At 45.5% G+C, this 19301-nt stretch overlaps 1 protein-coding gene across 1 annotated transcript in view; it reads right to left on the bottom strand.

Moving 5' to 3' along the window:
* Positions 1–1924: 1924 nt before the first annotated feature.
* The window catches only part of LOC121551142 (cAMP-specific 3',5'-cyclic phosphodiesterase 4D-like), a 346169-nt gene continuing 328792 nt past the window's right edge, over positions 1925–19301 (bottom strand). The window contains exons 7-14 of the mRNA XM_041863696.1: positions 14504–14597; positions 12550–12728; positions 12226–12324; positions 11966–12130; positions 11694–11793; positions 4163–4317; positions 3652–3957; positions 1925–3545 (exon numbers count right to left, since the gene is read on the bottom strand). Of these exons, the coding sequence (XP_041719630.1) occupies positions 3060–3545; positions 3652–3957; positions 4163–4317; positions 11694–11793; positions 11966–12130; positions 12226–12324; positions 12550–12728; positions 14504–14597 (1584 nt within the window). The 3' untranslated portion in view covers positions 1925–3059. The remainder of the gene's footprint in view (positions 3546–3651; positions 3958–4162; positions 4318–11693; positions 11794–11965; positions 12131–12225; positions 12325–12549; positions 12729–14503; positions 14598–19301) is intronic.

The raw sequence follows: 19301 nt of genomic DNA, 5'->3' as shown, positions 1-19301 counted from the left end.
GTTCCGGGACAACTGTAGCATTTTAGCTAACACTTCCCCCAACCCTTTTCCTAATCTTAACCTAATTCTTCGAACCTTTTACGTAAATTATCCTAACCTTTGTCGTTAGTTCTCCTAGCGGTTTACGTACATTCTCCTAACCTTTGTCACAGTGCTTGACTTGGACTAAAATAGGTTATAGTACTAATTTTGGGTGCCGGTACGGTTTATATTTAGCTACAGGACCTCCACAATACTTTTGAGCTAATATTCTATAAAAGGAACAGGAACTCAAGCAGTAGAACATTTTAGGTGCCGGTCCTCAGCTCCGGTGAGCTCCTGCTCAAGTCAAGCACTGCTTTGTCGTCAGTTCTCCTAACCAGCAATGTAAATTCTCCTACAACGCAACAAGCAGCCTGGTCTCAGACAAAGATAAATACATCCTCCAAGACATACACTACCGGTCAAAAGTTTTAGTACACTAGCTCATTCACGGGTTTATCTTTATTTTTACTATTTTCTACATTTTAAAATAATAGTGAAGACATCAAAACTATGAAATAACACATGGAATCATGTAGTAACCAAAAACGTCTTAAACAAATCAAAATATATTTTATATTTGAGATTCTTCAAAGAAGCCACCCCTTGCCTTGATGACAGCTTTGCAAACTCTTGGCATTCTCTCAACCAGCTTCATGAGGTAGTCACCTGGAATGCATTTTAAATTAACAGGTGTACCTTGTTAAAAGTTAATTTGTGGAATTTCTTTCCTTCTTAATGCGTTTGAGCCAATCAGTTGTGTTGTGACAAGGTATACAGAAGATAGCCCTATTTGGTAAAAGACCAAGTCCATATTATGGCAAGAACAGCTCAAATAAGCAAAGAGAAACGACATAAAGGTCAATGTGGAAAATGTCAAGAACTTTGAAAGTTTCTTCAAGTGCAGTCGCAAAAACCATCAAGCGCTATGATGAAACTGGCTCTCATGAGGATCGCCACAGGAATGGAAGACCCAGAGTTACCTCTGCTACAGAGGATACGTTCATTAGAGTTACCAGCCTCAGAAATTGCAGCCCAAATAAATGCTTCACAGAGTTCAAGTAACAGTCACATCTCAACATCAACTGTTCAGAGGAGACTGCGTGAATCAGGCCTTCATGGTCGAATTGCTGCAAAGAAACCACTACTAAAGGACACCAATAAGAAGAAGAGACTTGCTTGGGCCAAGAAACATGAGCAAAGGACATTAGACCGGTGGACATTTGTCCTTTGGTCTGGAATCCAAATTTGAGATTTTTGGTTCCAATCGCTGTGTCTTTGTGAGACGCGGTGTGGGTGAACAGATGATTTCCGCATGTGTATTTCCCACTGTAAAGCATGGAGGAGGAGGTGTTATGGTGTGGGGGTGCTTTGCTGGTGACACTGTCTGTGATTTCTTTAGAATTCAAGGCACACTTAACCAGCATGGCTACCACAGCATTCTGCAGCGATTCGTAGGACTATCATTTGTGTTTCAACAGAACAATGACCCAACACACCTCCAGGCTGTGTAAGGGCTATTTGACCAAGAAGGAGAGTGCTGGAGTGCTGCATCAGATGACCTGGCCTCCACAATCCGCTGACCTCAACCAAATTGAGATGGTTTGGGATGAGTGTGACCGCAGAGTGAAGGAAAAGCAGCCAACAAGTGCTCAGCATATGTGGGAACTCCTTCAAGACTGTTGGAAAAGCATTCCAGGTGACTACTGGTTGAGAGAATGCGAAGAGTGTGCAAAGCTGTCATCAAGGCAAAGGGTGGCTATTTGAAGAATCTTAAATATAAAATATATTTTGATTTGTTTAACACTTTTTTGGTTACTACATGATTCCATATGTGTTAGTTTTGATGTCTTCACTACTATTCTACAATGTAAAAAATAGTAAAAATATAGAAAAACCCTTGAATGAGTAGGTGTTCTAAAACATTTGACTGGTAGTGTATGATAAGTTACGTCATTCAATTCATATGATATTGTTCGACCAGGTAAGACTTATGATACTATATATCCTCCAATTCGTATAATATTGTACAACCACTATTCCATTTGTAATGTAACATATCATACTAAATGAAAGGAGCAAATGTATGTCCCAAATGCTACGAATTGCCCTGAGGCCAGGTTGGATATATTTAAAGAAGTGCAAATATTCCCCAATACAATAACTGGAAAATGACCCTTTTACACACAGAAAAGCAGTGGCAGACAAGCTATTTCTCCTCAACAGATTTCACTTGACTTTCAAGTCAGTTCTCTTTATCTCTTTGTTAACAAAAGTAAAACCTAGGATAGCAAAAGTAAAACTTAAAAAATATCTCCATGTTACGTACGGTATGATACAAAAACTGTAGAGGTCAAACCCAGCATTAGCGCTGTAAGATCTTAGCCTTTTTTTCAGTCAGGTTTTCAAGGAAGACTTAAACTTCAGAAAAGTGTATTGATAAATTCCCACAATGCATTTCTCTCCATGTGCTGCAGCTCCACTCTCCATGGTGACGTGTCCTGTTCGGCTTTCATTCATCCAGACCACACAGCAAGTAGCACATTGCTTCACTCGCTTTGCTGAGGAGTACTAAGAAAAAAATATACTATAGCGACTTCTGCAGAACGGGCACTTAATAATACACAGAACCACTGCCATCAGTCAGGCAAGTCTGAAAGGAGGAGCTATACTGTATATAAACAGTATTAAACACACTCTAAACGGCTGATCAAAATCCTTAATGTAACTTCAACACACTAGGACTGGGTTTTAAAGTGAAATAACACACAGACAACTTCAGTACAAACGTGAATGGAAAAGTGTTTTCCTGAGTGCAAAAAACTTGTAGAAGTACCAGTGGGCGTGTCTAAGAAGCTGACCAATAGGATGAGGAGAGAGGAGTGACCAAGGGGTGGAGAGCAGCGTGCGCTTTGGAACCATAAACATAGACATATATATATTTTAAACTGACAGACACTCCACAAAACCCCCAAATACTCTATAAATAATAATCTCTGGTTACTAAGAAGAACAGTTCAGTTGCCGTCCATACACTGCTATGTATCGGCTGGTTTCTCCTCTCCCTTCTTCTCATCATCCTCCCCCTCCTCATCCTCTTCCACTACACATTGTTGCGATGAAGAGGACTCTCCTTCCACTTCCACCTCCTCTTCCTCATCCTCCCCTACCTGTTCGTCCAGTGGTATCTCTGTCGACTCAGAGTCCTGCGTACAGAGTGTTTTTGAGTCACTACAACTGTTCTCCTCTTCTTCATCCTCCTCCTCGGGTTGGCTGCCACTGTCCTTCTCCGTGTCCGACTCCCCGTCCTCCTCCAGGGTGAGTTCAAACTGGAACTTGTCCCCTCCAGGGGGGCGGCTGATGTCCTCAGGCTCGTCCAGGGTAGGTGAGGGGCTCTGGGGTATGGTGCTCTGGTACCACTCCCTGTTGTCCTCCAGAGTGTCCAGGATGTCCTGGGCGTCAGGGTGCACCAGATCTGCCCATGTTTCCCATAGAGGGTGGACGATGTAGTCTATGAAGCCTACCTGGAGAGAGGGAGGCTTAGGTTCAGTGAAAAACAACAGAAAGGATATGTGTTAGTGTGTATTGGGTGTGTGTGAATGTGCGCGTGTGTCTGATGTGTTTGGGTACCTGGCTCTTCTCGACAGAGGCATTGTGTTTGTCACACATAGGGCTGATCTCCATGCCTCTCTCCCTCTCCCTGTCCCCCTGGGTGAAGAACTCTTCCATGATGCGGTCGGTCCACTGGCGGTACAGCTGCAGGGGCTTGGTGGGGTTACTCAGGTCTGCACAGTGCACCATGTTCTGCAGCACCTGTATCCTGTCAGAGTAGTTGTCCAGGAGTAGAACTCCAGAGCTGGTTACCTTCTTGGTCTCCACCATGGTCTTTAGGTCAGCCAGCAGGTTCATGTGTTTGGACATGTCAGTCGCTAGGACCTGGGCACCACAAGAGACACATCACAGGCTGTCACAATACTGGCAGGGACAAAGCAATAGAACAGAACCTGCCTTTGGTAACTTAGGAGAACTTAGGAGAAGTAAACAGTAGCAATCAAGTACATCCATTAACATTTTCTAAGCTGATGTGGAGACTATTTCACAGATGTTCCTATTGGTTACTGATGATTATCTAGTCACTCACAATGTCGATGACCATCTTGCGCAGTGATTGTCGTTGTTTTTTGGTCAGGTTCTGGAAGATGTCACAGTTCTCTTCCTGAAGCAACTTGAAGCCCACAGCCAGGTGGTGGTTCTCCAGGACTGACGAGTCATTGTACATGAGGGCCAGCTCTGAGTCTGGGGGACAAACACACATTCAATGACTCAGATGCTTGACATAAATAATGTGATATTATGTCCACAAAACAGGGTTCGATGGAGAGGCGTTGTTGAGGTCCTTTGCCTCACCAGTCAATATATAACATAAATATATACTTTAAAACACATGCTCCGGAACTTTGGCGACTACTAAGTATTTTTTAAACCTCTCGCTTTTGGCTTGATGTGTGAATGTGTAGTTCATTTAAGCAATAAGGCCCGAAGGGCTGTGGTATATCGCAAATATACCACGGCTAAGGGCTGTTCAAGATGGCGCTGGAGGAGATGGCTGCCGTTTTACGGCCCTCTAACCAATTGTGCTATTATGTGTGTTTTTTCGCGTTATTTGTAATTGATTCTGTTCATAATGTTTCTGCCACCGTCTCTTATGACCAAAAAGAGCTTCTGGATATCAGGACAGCGATTACTCACCTCGTATTGGACGAAGATTTTTTTCTTCAACGAGTCGGACGTGAAGGATATTCTACAGACACCTGACAAAGCCCAAATCCCTGTCATTCGCATGAGAAAGAGACAGAGATATCGTGGACGTAGGTCGGGGTGGCTTGTAAGGATCCGACGGCGAGCGAGTAATCTGCCTCTTCCATCAATCCTATTAGCCAACGTACAATCATTTGAAAACAAAATGGATGACCTAAGATCAAGGATATCCTACCAACAGGACATAAAAAACTGTAATATCTTATGTTTGTGATGTCACGAGAGGCTGTGTCCTGGAGGGACGTTACATCCCCCTGAGGTGGCTGCAAACCCAGACAGCTATGGCTCCATCTGCTGGTATGGTCGGGAACCCCACCCCTCTATGGCCAATCTTCCCACGCAGCTGAAACAAATGAGGAGCTGATGAGCTGAAGGTTTGGGAAGGGAAGAGACACAGTCTCCAACCTGGGCTCTCTGGAGGACAAGAGTGCTGCACGTCCACTTCCATGAGGAATATAAGGATTTGGAGATACTTACCTTTGGGAAATACTCACCTTTGGATATATGCACCTGTGGAAATACGTGAGAGACATTTGGAAGGACTTTTTGCTGGGTTGGCCACTAGCTGCAACGTGGACTACAGTAAGGCTGGGGAAAAGTTATCTGAGCGAGTGAGAATTATGACTTTGGATGTGGAAGAGACATCCCTGAACTGTTAACCCTTAAAGAGCCACAAGAGAACAGAATTTTGTTATATTTTCGTTAATTTCCCAAGACCTATAATAAAATCCTTGTTTTGTTTGAACCTTGTCTCCTTGCACTACTTGAGCAATCCCGCTGAAAGCTGTGTAGCCTCTCGTGACGTCACAGATGGTGGAGAATACAGGCACGCTCAAGCGTTAATAGTGCATGTCAGAGGAGGATACCGAAGGTTTGATCACCCAGTTTTCCAAGTTGGCCGTAGGCTCCCCGCCGACTGAAATGGAGGACATATTGAAAGCCCTTGTTGCTGGCCAGCAAGCCCAGATGCAAGCAAACGTGGCTCTCTTGGAGGAGCAAAAGAAAGCCAACCTTCTGAAGGCAGAGGAATTGCAGTTGCAGAGACAGAGGGTGGTCCAAAATACCCGCCCAATAAAGGCAAGTGACTTTATATCTAAGATGGGAGCTACCGATGACATTGAGGCATACCTGCATGCATTTGAGGCCACGGCCACTAGGGAAGCCTGGCCCAAGCAACAGTGGGTTGGTCTGTTAGCCCCCCTTTCTAACCGGGGAATCGCTGAATGCTGTCCGGGACCTGGGCCCTGACCAGGTTACTGACTATGATGCCCTGAAGTCTGAGATCCTCAGCAGATATGGACTCACAAAGTTTGGTATGGCCCAGCGCTTTCACAGCTGGACCTTCCAACCAGACCAACCTCCTCGGGCGCAGATGCATGAACTTGTCCGAATCGCAAGGAAATGGCTGGATCCGCAGAGGAATACAGCAGCGGCGGTGGTGGAGGCCGTTGTGGTGGATCGTTACCCACGCGCCCTGCCTTATGAGGCAAAACGGTTCATCAGTCAACAGGCCTTGACCACGGCTGATCTGACCGTGGAAGCTGTGGAAAAGTACCAGGCCACAGCGGAGATGCTGAATGCTTCCCGAAAAGACCCCAGGAGGGCGGCCCCACCACAAATGGGAAGAACCCGTCCAAAGGACCCCAAGGTCTCGAACCCAGCCACGTCAGGACTTATCCCGGCTCCAGGGGGAGCCAGAAACCAGGCGGGTCCAAGAAGAGTACACCAGGAGGGGGAAACTTCGACAGTGTTACCGGTGTGGGGAGATGGGACATATCTCCTGGCAGTGTGGGAAACCAGCCGATGAACCTATGCCCACTGCGGAGTCCTCCAGCTCAGCACCCACACACCGTTTTGCCTCGCTCTTGGGAGTCGTAGATGGCGGCCCAGATCGACCCCCACCTGCCCGGTAACTGTGAATCACCATGATGTGGAGGCCTTACTGGATTCTGGTAGCCGGGCCACCCTGGTGCGTAAGGATTTGGTGGGCCCAACGTGTCTGACCCCGGGGAAAGTCCTCCCAGTTTCCTGTGTCCATGGGGACACCAGAGAATACCCCATTACTGAACTTACAATGACCAGCACACGGGGAACCATACACACGACGGCGGGGGTGGTTGATTCCCTCCCCGTCCCTGTCCTAATTGGACGAGACTGCCCAGCCTTTTACCCACTCTGGAGAGAGTCTCAGGAGAGGATAACCCGAGTACCTCGGAAACGGAGAGGCAAGACTCATCCTGGGAAGGCTCCGGTGCAATCCTCCGAGTTACTCACTCCCGCCCCGGGCTCTGATAGGGATGGCAGGTGCCCAGACCGACACAGAGACGGAGCTACAGAATCTGGACAAAGAACTGTCTGGTCTGAAGGGGACCGCTGAGAGGTATCGTTTGTTAAAGCAACAGTTAGACATGAAGACAGAAGAGTTAGATATCCTCCAGGCTAAACTCCAACAGAGCTCCTTCCCTAAGCAACAGGAGGAGCTGGAGAGGCTGCGCAGGACCATCGAGGAGTGTGAGGAGACCCTGCGCAGTAGTAAGGAGGTCCAGAAGAAGGCAGAGGAGAAGTACAAGGTGTTGGAGAACAAGATGAAGAATGCGGAGGCAGAGAGAGAGAAGGAACTGAAAGCTGCTCAACAGAAGCTAAACTCTGCTAAAACCAAGGCGGATGCGTTCAGTAAGAAACTCAAGGAGAGACAACAGGAGGCTGAGTCCCTGGTCCTAGAGTTGGAGGAGTTGAAGAGAGAGCAGTCTGGCAAGCACCACGGCAATGCGGACGCCCTCTCCCGGCGTGATGCCTTCTTCGCTGCCTTTACCCGACGAGGACGTCGGTCCCGAGGAGGGGGATGTGTGATGTCACGAGAGGCTGTGTCCTGGAGGGACGTTACATCCCCCTGAGGTGGCTGCAAACCCAGACAGCTATGGCTCCATCTGCTGGTATGGTCGGGAACCCCACCCCTCTATGGCCAATCTTCCCACGCAGCTGAAACAAATGAGGAGCTGATGAGCTGAAGGTTTGGGAAGGGAAGAGACACAGTCTCCAACCTGGGCTCTCTGGAGGACAAGAGTGCTGCACGTCCACTTCCATGAGGAATATAAGGATTTGGAGATACTTACCTTTGGGAAATACTCACCTTTGGATATATGCACCTGTGGAAATACGTGAGAGACATTTGGAAGGACTTTTTGCTGGGTTGGCCACTAGCTGCAACGTGGACTACAGTAAGGCTGGGGAAAAGTTATCTGAGCGAGTGAGAATTATGACTTTGGATGTGGAAGAGACATCCCTGAACTGTTAACCCTTAAAGAGCCACAAGAGAACAGAATTTTGTTATATTTTCGTTAATTTCCCAAGACCTATAATAAAATCCTTGTTTTGTTTGAACCTTGTCTCCTTGCACTACTTGAGCAATCCCGCTGAAAGCTGTGTAGCCTCTCGTGACGTCACATGTTTCACTGAGTCGTGGCTGAGCGGGATATATGCTATATCGGCAGGATAGAACGGCTGACTCCGGTAAGACAAGGGGTGGCGGTCTGTGTATATTTGTAAACAACAACTGGTGCATAAAATCTAATACTAAGGAAGTCTCAAAGTTTTGCTCGCCTGAGGTAGAGTATCTCATGATAAGCTGTAGACCACACTATTTACCAAGAGAGTTTTCTTCTATATTTTTCGTAGCTGTCTATTTACCACCATAAACCGATGCTGGCACTAAGATTGCACTCAATGAGCTGTATAAGGTCATAAGCAAACAGTAAAACGGTCATCCAGAGGCAGCGCTCCTAGTGGCCGGGGACTTTAATGCAGGGAAACTTAAATCCGTTCTACCTCATTTCTACCAGCATGTTAAAGATGCAACCAGAGGAGAAAAAAAACTCTAGACCACCTTTACTCCACACACAGAGACGCATACAAAGCTCTCCCTCGCCCTCCATTTGGCAAATCTGACCATAATTCTAACCTCCTGATTCCTGCTTATTAGCAAGCACCAATGACTTGGTTAATAAGGAAGTGGTCAGATGACGCAGGCTACAGGACTGTTTTGCTAGCATAGACTATAAAATGTTCTGGGATTCTTACGATGGCATTGAGGAGTACACCACATCAGCCACTGGCTTCATCAATAAGTGCATCGATGACGTCGTCCCCACAGTGACCATACGTACATACCCCAACCAGAAGCCATGGATTACAGGCAACATCTGCATTGAGCTAAAGCAGCTTTCAAAGAGCGGGACTCTAACGCTTACAAGAAATCCCACTATGCCCTCCGACGAACCATCAAACAGGCAAAGAGTCAATACAGGACTAAGATTGAATCATACTACACGGCTCCGACGCTCGTCGGATGTGGCAGGGCTTGCAAACTATTACAGACTACAAAGGCAAGCACAGCCGCGAGCTGCCCAGTGACACGAGCCTACCAGACGAGCTAAATCACTTCTATGTTCGCTTCGAGGCAAGCAACACTGAAGCATGCATGAGAGCATCAGCTGTTCCGGATGACTATGTGATCACGCTCTCCGTAGCCGATGTGAGTAAGACTTTTAAGCAGGTCAACATTCACAAGGCCGCAAGGCCAGACGGATTACCAGGACGTGTACTCCGAGCATGCGCTGACCAACTGGCAAGTGTCTTCACTGACATTTTCAACATGTCTCTGACTGAGTCTGTAATACCAACATGTTTCAAGCAGACCACCATAGTCCCTGTGCCAAGAACACTAAAATAACCTGCATAAATGACTACTGACCCGTAGCACTCACGTCTGTAGCTATGAAGTGCTTTGAAAGGCTGGTCATGGCTCACATCAACACCATTATCCAAGAAACCCTAGACCCACTCCAATTAGCATACCGCCCCAACAGATCCACAGATGATGCAATCTCTATTGCACTCCACACTGCCCTTTCCCACCTGGACAAGAAGAACACCTACGTGAGAATGCTATTCATTGACTACAGCTCAGTGTTCAACACCATAGTGCCCTCAAAGCTCATCACTAAGCTAAGGACCCTGGGACTAAACCCCTCCCTCTGCAACTGGATCCTGGACTTCCTGACGGGCCGCCCCCAGGTGGTAAGGGTAGGTAACAACACATATGCCACGCTGATCCTCAACACGGGGGCCCCTCAGGGGTGTGTGGTCAGTCCCCTCCTGTACTCCCTGTTCACCCATGACTGCATGGCCAGGCACGACTCCAACACCATCATTAAGTTTGCCGACAACACAACAGTGGTAGGCCTGATCACTGACAACGATGACACAGCCTATAGGAAAGAGGTCAGAGACCTGGCCATGAGGTGCCAGGATAACAACCTCTCCCTCAACGTGATCAAGACAAAGGAGAAGATTGTGGACTACAGGACAAAAAAGAGGACTAAGCACAGTCGTGAAGAGGGCACGACAAAGCCTATTCCCCCTCAGGAGACTGAAAAGATTTGTCATGGGTCCTCAGATCCTCAAAAAGTTCTACAGCTGCACCATCGAGAGCATCCTGACTGGTTGCATCACCGCCTGGTATGGCAACTGCTCGGCCTCTGACCACAAGGCACTACAGAGGGTAGTACGTACGGCCCAGTACATCACTGGGGCCAAGCTTCCTGCCATCCAGGAGCTCTATACCAGGCAGTGTCAGAGGAAGGCCCTAAAAATTGTCAAAGACTCCAGTCACCCTAATCATAGACTGTTCTCTCTGCTACCGCACGGCAAGCGGTACCGGAGCGCCAAGTCTAGGTCCAAAAGGCTTCTTAACAGCTTCTACCCCCAAGCCATAAGACTCATGAACAGCTAATCATCGCTACTCAGACTATTTGCATTTCATTTGATTCTTATGCACGACGCAACACAGAGATCCTGGATACAGCCCTTAGCCGTGATATATTGGCCATATACCACAAACCCCTGAGGTACCTTATTGCTATTATGAACAGGTTACTAACGTAATTAGAATAGTAAACAAGTAGTTTTGCGTCATACCCGTAGTATATTGTCTCATATACCACGTCTTTCAGCCAATCAGCATCCAGAACGACCCAGTTTATAAACATGCTTAATCTATAAGCACAATTACAGTCTTACCTCAATTAGCCATGAAATCCCTAGTTTTTCTGGAAGCTGTGCTGCGCCATTTTCCCTACATTTTCCCCCACGTGGACCAGCCCCCTAGGAAATCGAGTTCTAGCCAATGGGCTACAGCCCCTCGCCATCTGAGTGACAGCTAGCAAGATGCACACACAGCAGAGCGAGAGAGAGAGCATTGACGTGGTGCACCTATGTGACGTAGTACGCAATTTTGGGGGACCACTTTTGGCACGTGAGCACTACTTTCAGAACTACCGGCTAAAAAGTATACAAAAGTGCCATAGAATCTCTTTAACAGATCTGTGGTCGATCATTTGTAGAATAAGGACACTATTTCCACTTGTAATGAAGCTAGTGGTTACACTATACTATTCGTTACTGTATTCTACAGTATGTGGTGGAATTATAGTACCAACCGAAATACAGCAATTCCCTCTGTACTTACAGCTTCCAAGAAGAAGCATTTGGCCCAGAGCTGGGAGGGCATATGGTGTGTGTGCACATGGGTAGATTGAATCGCGTGAGTGTTGATCCCAGACACGGCGGAGAGACAGACGGCATCCATTATTGATCTCCCCTCTATAGTCCATTTGAGTGTGTGTGCATGTGTGTAGTGGTGGGCCCGTGTGTATGTGTCTTCACTTTCATGCATGCTCTGATGAGTGGCTTTTATGTGTATGTGGGCGCGCGTGCATGTGTGTGCGTGCATACGTTTGCACCAGCCAGCTAAGCCATTGACGTAGCTGTTAAGTCAGTTCTGTATTTAGACTCACTAGTATTGATGAGGAACTGGTTGGAGACTCCAGGGTGGTCAACGTCATGAATAGCACTGGCGAATATGGCAGCTAGGATCTCCAGGTCGGTGAACACAGCCTGGGAACAGCAGAGAAGACAGTACAGGGTCACACCAGCCATTCAACCATGAAAAGATGGTGAGTATCACACCAAATAACAGCAATCAGAAATCTGTCAGTTACAATCTGACAAATAAAAGCTGAAGTATGTAATTGATGAATTGATTGACTGATTGATTGAGGGGTCTAACCTCTAGAGCAGGGGTGGATAGCAGCACGTGAGTGGACTGGGTGACATCAGCAGCATGGATGTTGTTGTGGTAGGCCACATCGCCATGGTAATGGTCTTCTAAGGTCATCAGGTAGGTTATAAAGGTGTCGAGTGGAATTTTGAACGTTTTTAACAAGTCTCTCTCCTATAAGAAAAACAAAAACAATATTTTGTATTCTAGTAGTCATGTTAGTACAATCTACAAAAATAGAGCAGATCAAATGTAACTGTGATGATTACCTGGAATATAGTGTGCATCATGACCGTCAGTGGCCTGTTCCCAGAGAACTCAGTGACTTTGAAAACATTAAGGCCCCATTTATTTACATCCTCCAGCTCCTGCAAAGGGAAACGAACCCTTTACACACCAATATACAGTAGTAGACATCTGTTTAAGAGCCTCGCACTATCTGTCTTCTTTTCTTTCTCTACCCCCTCTCTAAATCTTTCCCTACCACCCTCTCCCATCTATCTCTCTGTGTCCCTCACTTTTCTGCTCTTTACCCTCTCTCTTCATGTCTCCTCCCACTCCCTCTCCTCCCCATTTCTCTCACTGTGGCCCACCTTAGCCAGTTCGTCCTCTGTCTCTGTCTTGACTCCAAAGCGGGGTATGCTAGAGTTGGTGAGGCTGGAGCTGTGCTGAAGTTTCTTCACCCCACTGATCTGACACATGGGCCTGTTCTTCTTGTCTTCCTTCTCCTTCTGCGTCTGCGGAGTTGGCATCTCCACCTCGTGCTGCTTGTCTGTGTCAAACACATAAAAGAAGAGACTATGTGTCAGAAACATAGAATAAGAGAGTGGGATGTCCAAACTGTCTGTATTAACAACACAAGAGACACCCTATGAGACCTGGTCAAAAGTACTGGGTTATACACTACCGGTCAAAAGTTTTAGAACACCTACTCATTCAAGGGTTTTTCTTTATTTTTACTATTTTCTACATTGTAGAATAATAGTGAAGACATCAAAACTATGAAATAACACATATGGAATCGTGTAGTAACCAAAAAAGTGTTAAAAAAATCAAAATATATTTTATATTTAAGATTCTTCAAATAGCCACCCTTTGCCTTGATGACAGCGTTGCAAACTCTTGGCATTCTCTCCACCAGCTTCACCTGGAATGCTTTTCCAACAGTCTTGAAGGAGTTCCCACATATGCTGAACACTTGTTGGCTGCTTTTCCTTCACTCTGCCGTCCGACTCATCCCCAACCATCTCAATTTGGTTGAGGTCGGGGGATTGTGGAGGCCAGGTCATCTGATGCAGCACTCCATCACTCTCCTTCTTGGTAATATAGCCCTTACACAGCCTGGAGGTGTGTTGGGTCGTTGTCCTGTTTAAAAATAAATGATAGTCCCACTAAGCCCAAACCAGATGGGATGGCGTATCGCTGCAGAATGCTTTGGTAGCCATGCTGGATAAATGTGCCTTGAATTCTAAATAAATCACAGACAGTGTCACCAGCAAAGCACCCCCACACCATAGCACCTCCTCCTCCATGCTTTACGGTGGGAAATACACATGCAGAGATCATCCGTTCACCCACACCACGTCTCAGAAAGACACAGCAGTTGGAACCAAAAATCTCAAATTTGGACTCCAGACCAAAGGGCAAATTTCCACCGGTCTAATGTCCATTGCTCGTGTTTCTTGGCCCAAGCAAGTCTCTTCTTCTTATTGGTGTCCTTTAGTAGTGGTTTCTTTGCAGCAATTCGACCATGAAGGCCTGATTCACACAGTTTCCTCTGAACAGTTGATGTTGAGATGTGTCTGTTACTTGAACTCTGTGAAGCATGTATTTGGGCTACAATTTCTGAGGCTGGTAACTCTAATGAACTTATCCTCCGCAGCAGAGATAACTCTGGGTATTCCATTCCTTTGGCGGTCCTTATGACAGCCAGTTTCATCATAGCGCTTGATGGTTTTTACGACTGCACTCTAAGAAACTTTCAAAGTTCTTGAAAGTTTCCGTATTGACTGAATTTCATGTCTTAAAGTAATAATGGACTGTTGTTTCTCTTTGCTTATTTGAGCTGTTCTTGCCATAATATGGACTTGGTCTTTTACCAAATAGGGCTATCTTCTGTATACCCCCCCACCTTGTCACAACACAACTGGCTCAAACACATTAAGAAGGAAAGAAATTCCACAAATTAACTTTTAAGAAGGCAAACCTATTAATTGAAATGCATTCCAGGTGACTACCTCATGAAGCTGATTGAGAGAATGCCAAGGGTGTGCAAAGCTGTCATCAAGGCAAAGGGTGGCTTTTTGAAGAATCTCACTTTTCTGGTTACTACATGATTGCATATGTGTTATTTCATAGTTTTGATGTCTTCACTATTATTCTACAATGTAGAAAATAGTCAAAATAAAAACCCTTGAATGAGTAGGTGGCTAAAACTTTTGACCGGTAGTGTATAGGAAATAGGGTGCCATTTGGGACGCAACTCCTGCCTCTCTACAGGAACGAGTGTGAGCAGGGAGGAGCCCAGTGGTCACTGTGGTCACTCACCCAGGAAGGTGCTGGATATGAACTCTGACACCTGGTTCCCCGAGCGGCTCATCTCCGACAGGTGGCTGAGCTCCCTGTTCAACATTCTCTTGAACTGGAACACAACAGACAGACAGACAGACAGACAAACAAACACACAGAGAAGGGGTTACAGTTTGCAGTAAAACAGGGGAAATTGAGTTACATTCTGCACTGGATGTGTCAATCATGATTTTGTATGACTTAGGACGAAGATGGTGGAATCCTGGAGCACCTATTGGAGCATTCTCTCTGACCATATCTGCCATTGAGGGCCAAGGTCATTTGTAAAGGTAGAATAGTATTTTAGAAGGGAAATAGCAGGCACTATGCAAAACCACACTTTAATCAGTAATACTACAGCATGCTATGACACACACACACAGTTGAGAGGCTGGAAGCAGTACAGAGCAGGTGAGATACCCGCTGCTCCCCCCCACCAGCCACAGTTCTGATGTCATCAGTAACCCAATTCTCCGTCAACCACTATCATTCTCCCTCGCTCCCTCTCTCCCTCCGTCACTCACTCCCTCTCTCCTGATTGGAGTGGCAGACCCAAATTTAGCTTTGGCCTTTGATTTGGAGGACAATAAGAGGAAGGTGGAGGAGGACTCTTAAACAACAGTGATTGCGAAACCAGGCTGAAGGCTGTGGTGCTGACAGTACTGAATACACACATTTACCTTTCATTCTCAACCTGGCAATTGTAGCCCCCGCATTAGGGAGCCAGCATGCATAATGTATGGGAATGGTCAATATAGATCAATATCAGAGGCCATTATAAACCCATAGTGCTTACTGTGCAGTTGGACTTTGACATAACACTCTTTGTTAAAGTGACTGCCATTGATAAAGCCCTATAAATATGTACCCCTTTCACATACAGCATATCCCTATTCCTGCATTTCATACAAAAAAACGGCCCTTGTATGCTATAAGCTATAAGTCATGAGAACATGCCCCTCCATAGAGGCATCAGTAGCCAGCAGTAAGAGCATCAAAACAACTGGGTGCTATCTATATAAGAGCCACAGACTGCACACCCAGCCATACAACCATTTAACTCATAATACCAGAAATACAGATGGACTACGTCAAACAACACGTTTGTCTCTCTCTTTACAGCTCAAATAAACAAAGTCCACAGGTATGTCAGGGACAAGCCTGCTTTTCCTTCGTCTGGCAATGACATCATTCTCACCTCATCAGAGGAATGATGACTTGCTTTATTCGAAATATACATATTAATAGTATTAAAATAACAAAATCCACCTCACATCTTACCTTTATAAATCCCCAGGACACAGAGTGCAGGTAGTTGACCTCAGGCATTTTGAAAAAAACTAAATATGTGGTCCAAATATAAACAGAACAGGCAGACTAGAGCCAGCTACAGTGCAGAATGACAGAACAGGCGAAAGAGAGGGAGAGGAACAAAAACAACACCACCAGCAAAAGCAGCTCAGCTCAATACAGCGAGAGCAGAGTCCCAGAATAAGAGGGGCTTTGAGGTGTATTGCAGGTCCATTCACTGAACAGTTAGTCATATCTGCCTCTTCCTCTGCTTCACTCCTCCACATGGGGAAAGCCATAGTCCAGGATCATGACTGGAGCACTGCGCTCTGGGGAAGCTAGGGACATAGTTTGGCTGCCCGTGGTTCTGATGAGAGCATCCTCCCGCACACACGGACACACACACTCACAGTAAAACCCATACACACACACACACTACTGGGATGTGTGAATAATAGATGACGTGAGAGGAGGATGCTTGGATGCTGCTGGTGGTCCTGGAGAGAGAAGTTCTCCTGTCAACAACTTATAAATAAGGCTGCCTTTGACTCTCACACACACTCCTATGTTAAGCACACGGGCTGCTGCGCTCACCCACACACACCCAGCCTATCAGGGAGAGGATCGAGAAAACAGTGCGCTTGATCACCAGAGCTGATTGGCTGGGCTGGAGCAGAGTGAGCTCATCTCTCTGTGTGATTGGTTGAGGTTGAGGTTGGAGGTAATTCCTCTGATAAGTTGTTTTTCCACATTTTCTATGAATTCTGCAGTGCAGAGGGATGGGGACATACTGTATGCTTGTACTGTGTGTGTGTGCATGTGTTTGATGTCAATACTGCGTGTTGTGTGTCATGAGTTTGAGTGTGCTTTTGATGTGGGTCATCTAACGGAGGTAATCTGTGGGACACTGTTGCTGGAAGCGGAGATGGTCTCATCCTGGTCATGTCATATTCACACTGAAAATAATTCAGGCTAATTTCCTGGGAGTTGAGTCAGAGAAGACCACAGAAAATAATATGTGTAATACATTTATAAATCCCATTAAACAAGGAGTGAGGGTCAGTCACTGGGCTGTCTGGAACATGTCTGAATGGGACAGTTAGTACAGCACAGAATACTGTGTGGCACTTCACTCAGGGTCATAAATTATGCTTGATTCTATTTGTTTGACCATGAGGCCATGGCTTTGTCCTCTGTTCAGAAGTAGTGCACTACAGATCTGCTATCTTAATTTGACCAGTTTCTCACAGTAGGAAAATAATCCTGCAGCAACAGGACGTGAATTATTATGTGGATTATAATTAATGGACATTTTTGTAGGGGTTGATACACTACAAGCGTACACTACAACAGGGTGATTAAATTAAGATAGAACATCTGTATATGTGACTAGTTTCAGGAAACTAGGCATATGTCGCGCGTCACTACTTCACAGGAGCCATTTGAACGTAAACCTTTTTTTTTAAAATAAAATGCGTTTTTTGGCAGAAATTCCATCTGGAACATGTGAACTTTCATGTGCCTTAATAACAAACTTGTATGCCATCTGTAAATACAAATAAAATTGTTAAATTACGAGCCTAGTTGGTTTAGCCATGGAAAAGGAGAGCAACCTTCCCACTAGCCATGATTGGCTGAGATAATGAGTGGGCTGGACATGCTGAGAGATGAGTTCGGATTGGTCTGCCATGTAGCACGCTTCTGTCTATAATATGAGCTGGTCAGTATGTGTAGGTAATCCTTTCTAACGCGGCTTTTTTGAAAGATATCACGTGGTAGAACTGCATAAGTGTTGCTCTCCACTTTCTGGAGGACCGAGTTTTGAAATCAGTGGAATTAGAGTATGATAGCTAAGGAGATGGAGAATATTCTGGCGTTTGATTGCAAATATGCAGATGGAGCCGAAAAGAGAACACACAGAAGGCTGTTGTATAAAACACCTGTCTTCGGATTACATCTTCAAACTAAGGCCAACCATGGCATCCGTGACAGAGAGGGAGAAGCGTCCATCCATGTATACGGGTAAGATAGTCTAGCTAGCTACATATTCAGATATTACACGTTTCAAATTTTGTCAGAAAGTCATTTTCATTTCAAGTTAAAGTGTACTGTTAGTTAGCTAGCTAACGTTAGCTGGCTGGCTCGCTAGCTAACGTTACGTGTATGATATGTGTAGTAATAGTATTCGTATCTCAGAGCCATTTGCATTGCTAGTTATAGTCAATGTTAGCTAGCTAACATTGAACCTGGTTAGTTAGCTACCTGCAGATTCATGCAGTGTAGTAACGTTATTAGTTGGGAATATGGTTCATTGTTTAGCTAGCTACCTAGCTACACGTCTAAACAAAAGACTCCACTATGCAAGCAACCATTTCAATAGAATGTTCATGATGTCACTGCAACAACTGTCGATAGACGTAGCTGGTAAATTCGCTCTGGCTATCTACTCCGATTTCAGAGCACTCTCGTCTGAGTGTGCCAGAGCGCAGAATAACTGACAAATTTACGAACGCTCAACACCCATTGAATATGGCCGGTGTCAGTAAACGTTGGCAAAAAAGCGCAATTAAATTGTCGCCAGCAGCACAGTTGCAGTCACCAACACTCTGGATAACATAAAAAAAAGATAATCAAGGACAACTACCACCCGAGCCACTGCCTGTTCACCCCGCTATCATCCAGAAGGCGGAGACAGTACAGGTGCATCAAAGCTGGGACCGAGAGACTAAAAAACAGCTTCTATCTCAAGGCCATTAGACTGTTAAACAGCCATCACTAGCACAGAGAGGCTGCTGCCTTCATACAGACTTGAAAATCACTGGCCACTTTAATAAATGGAACACTAGTCACTTTAATAAGGCCACTTTAATAATGTTTACATATCTTGCATTACCCATCTCATATGTATATACTGTATTCTATACTATCTATTGCATCTTAGCTTATGCCACTCTGATAATGACATTGCTCATCCATATATTTATATATTCTTATTCCATTCCTTTACTTAGATTTGTGTGTATTATGTTTTTGTTGTGGAACTGTTAGATATTACTTGCTAGATATTGCTGCGCTGTCAGAACTAGAAGCACATGTATTTTGCTACACTCGCAATAGCATCTGCTAACCATGTGTATGTGACCAATACATTTTATTTTATTTTATTTGAAAAAACAGCCTAACCAGCTCTGCTAGGGCGAGTAAAATGGTCAGAGTGAGCTGTTCTCTAATTTGTGTCTGGAAGTAGCTAGCAAGCTAGTCAACGTTAGCCAGTTACCTTGGGTGCTTGACTACTGTTGTTTGTTCAGAACACTCGGATCAACCCTACTCCTCGGCCAGAGCGTCCAGCGTGCGCTCTGAACGCTCCGAGAGCGAAATACTCTGAATTTACAAATGGCCAATCTGACAACACTCTGAGTTTACAAACGCCCAGAGCACACTCTGGCACTCCAGATTAAATTTACGAACCCACCCGTAGCATAAACCA

The sequence above is a fragment of the Coregonus clupeaformis genome, chromosome 18 (assembly GCF_020615455.1).
Source record: "Coregonus clupeaformis isolate EN_2021a chromosome 18, ASM2061545v1, whole genome shotgun sequence".
Taxonomy (NCBI): Eukaryota; Metazoa; Chordata; class Actinopteri; order Salmoniformes; family Salmonidae; genus Coregonus; species Coregonus clupeaformis.
This window is presented reverse-complemented; position numbering and strand designations above follow the sequence as displayed.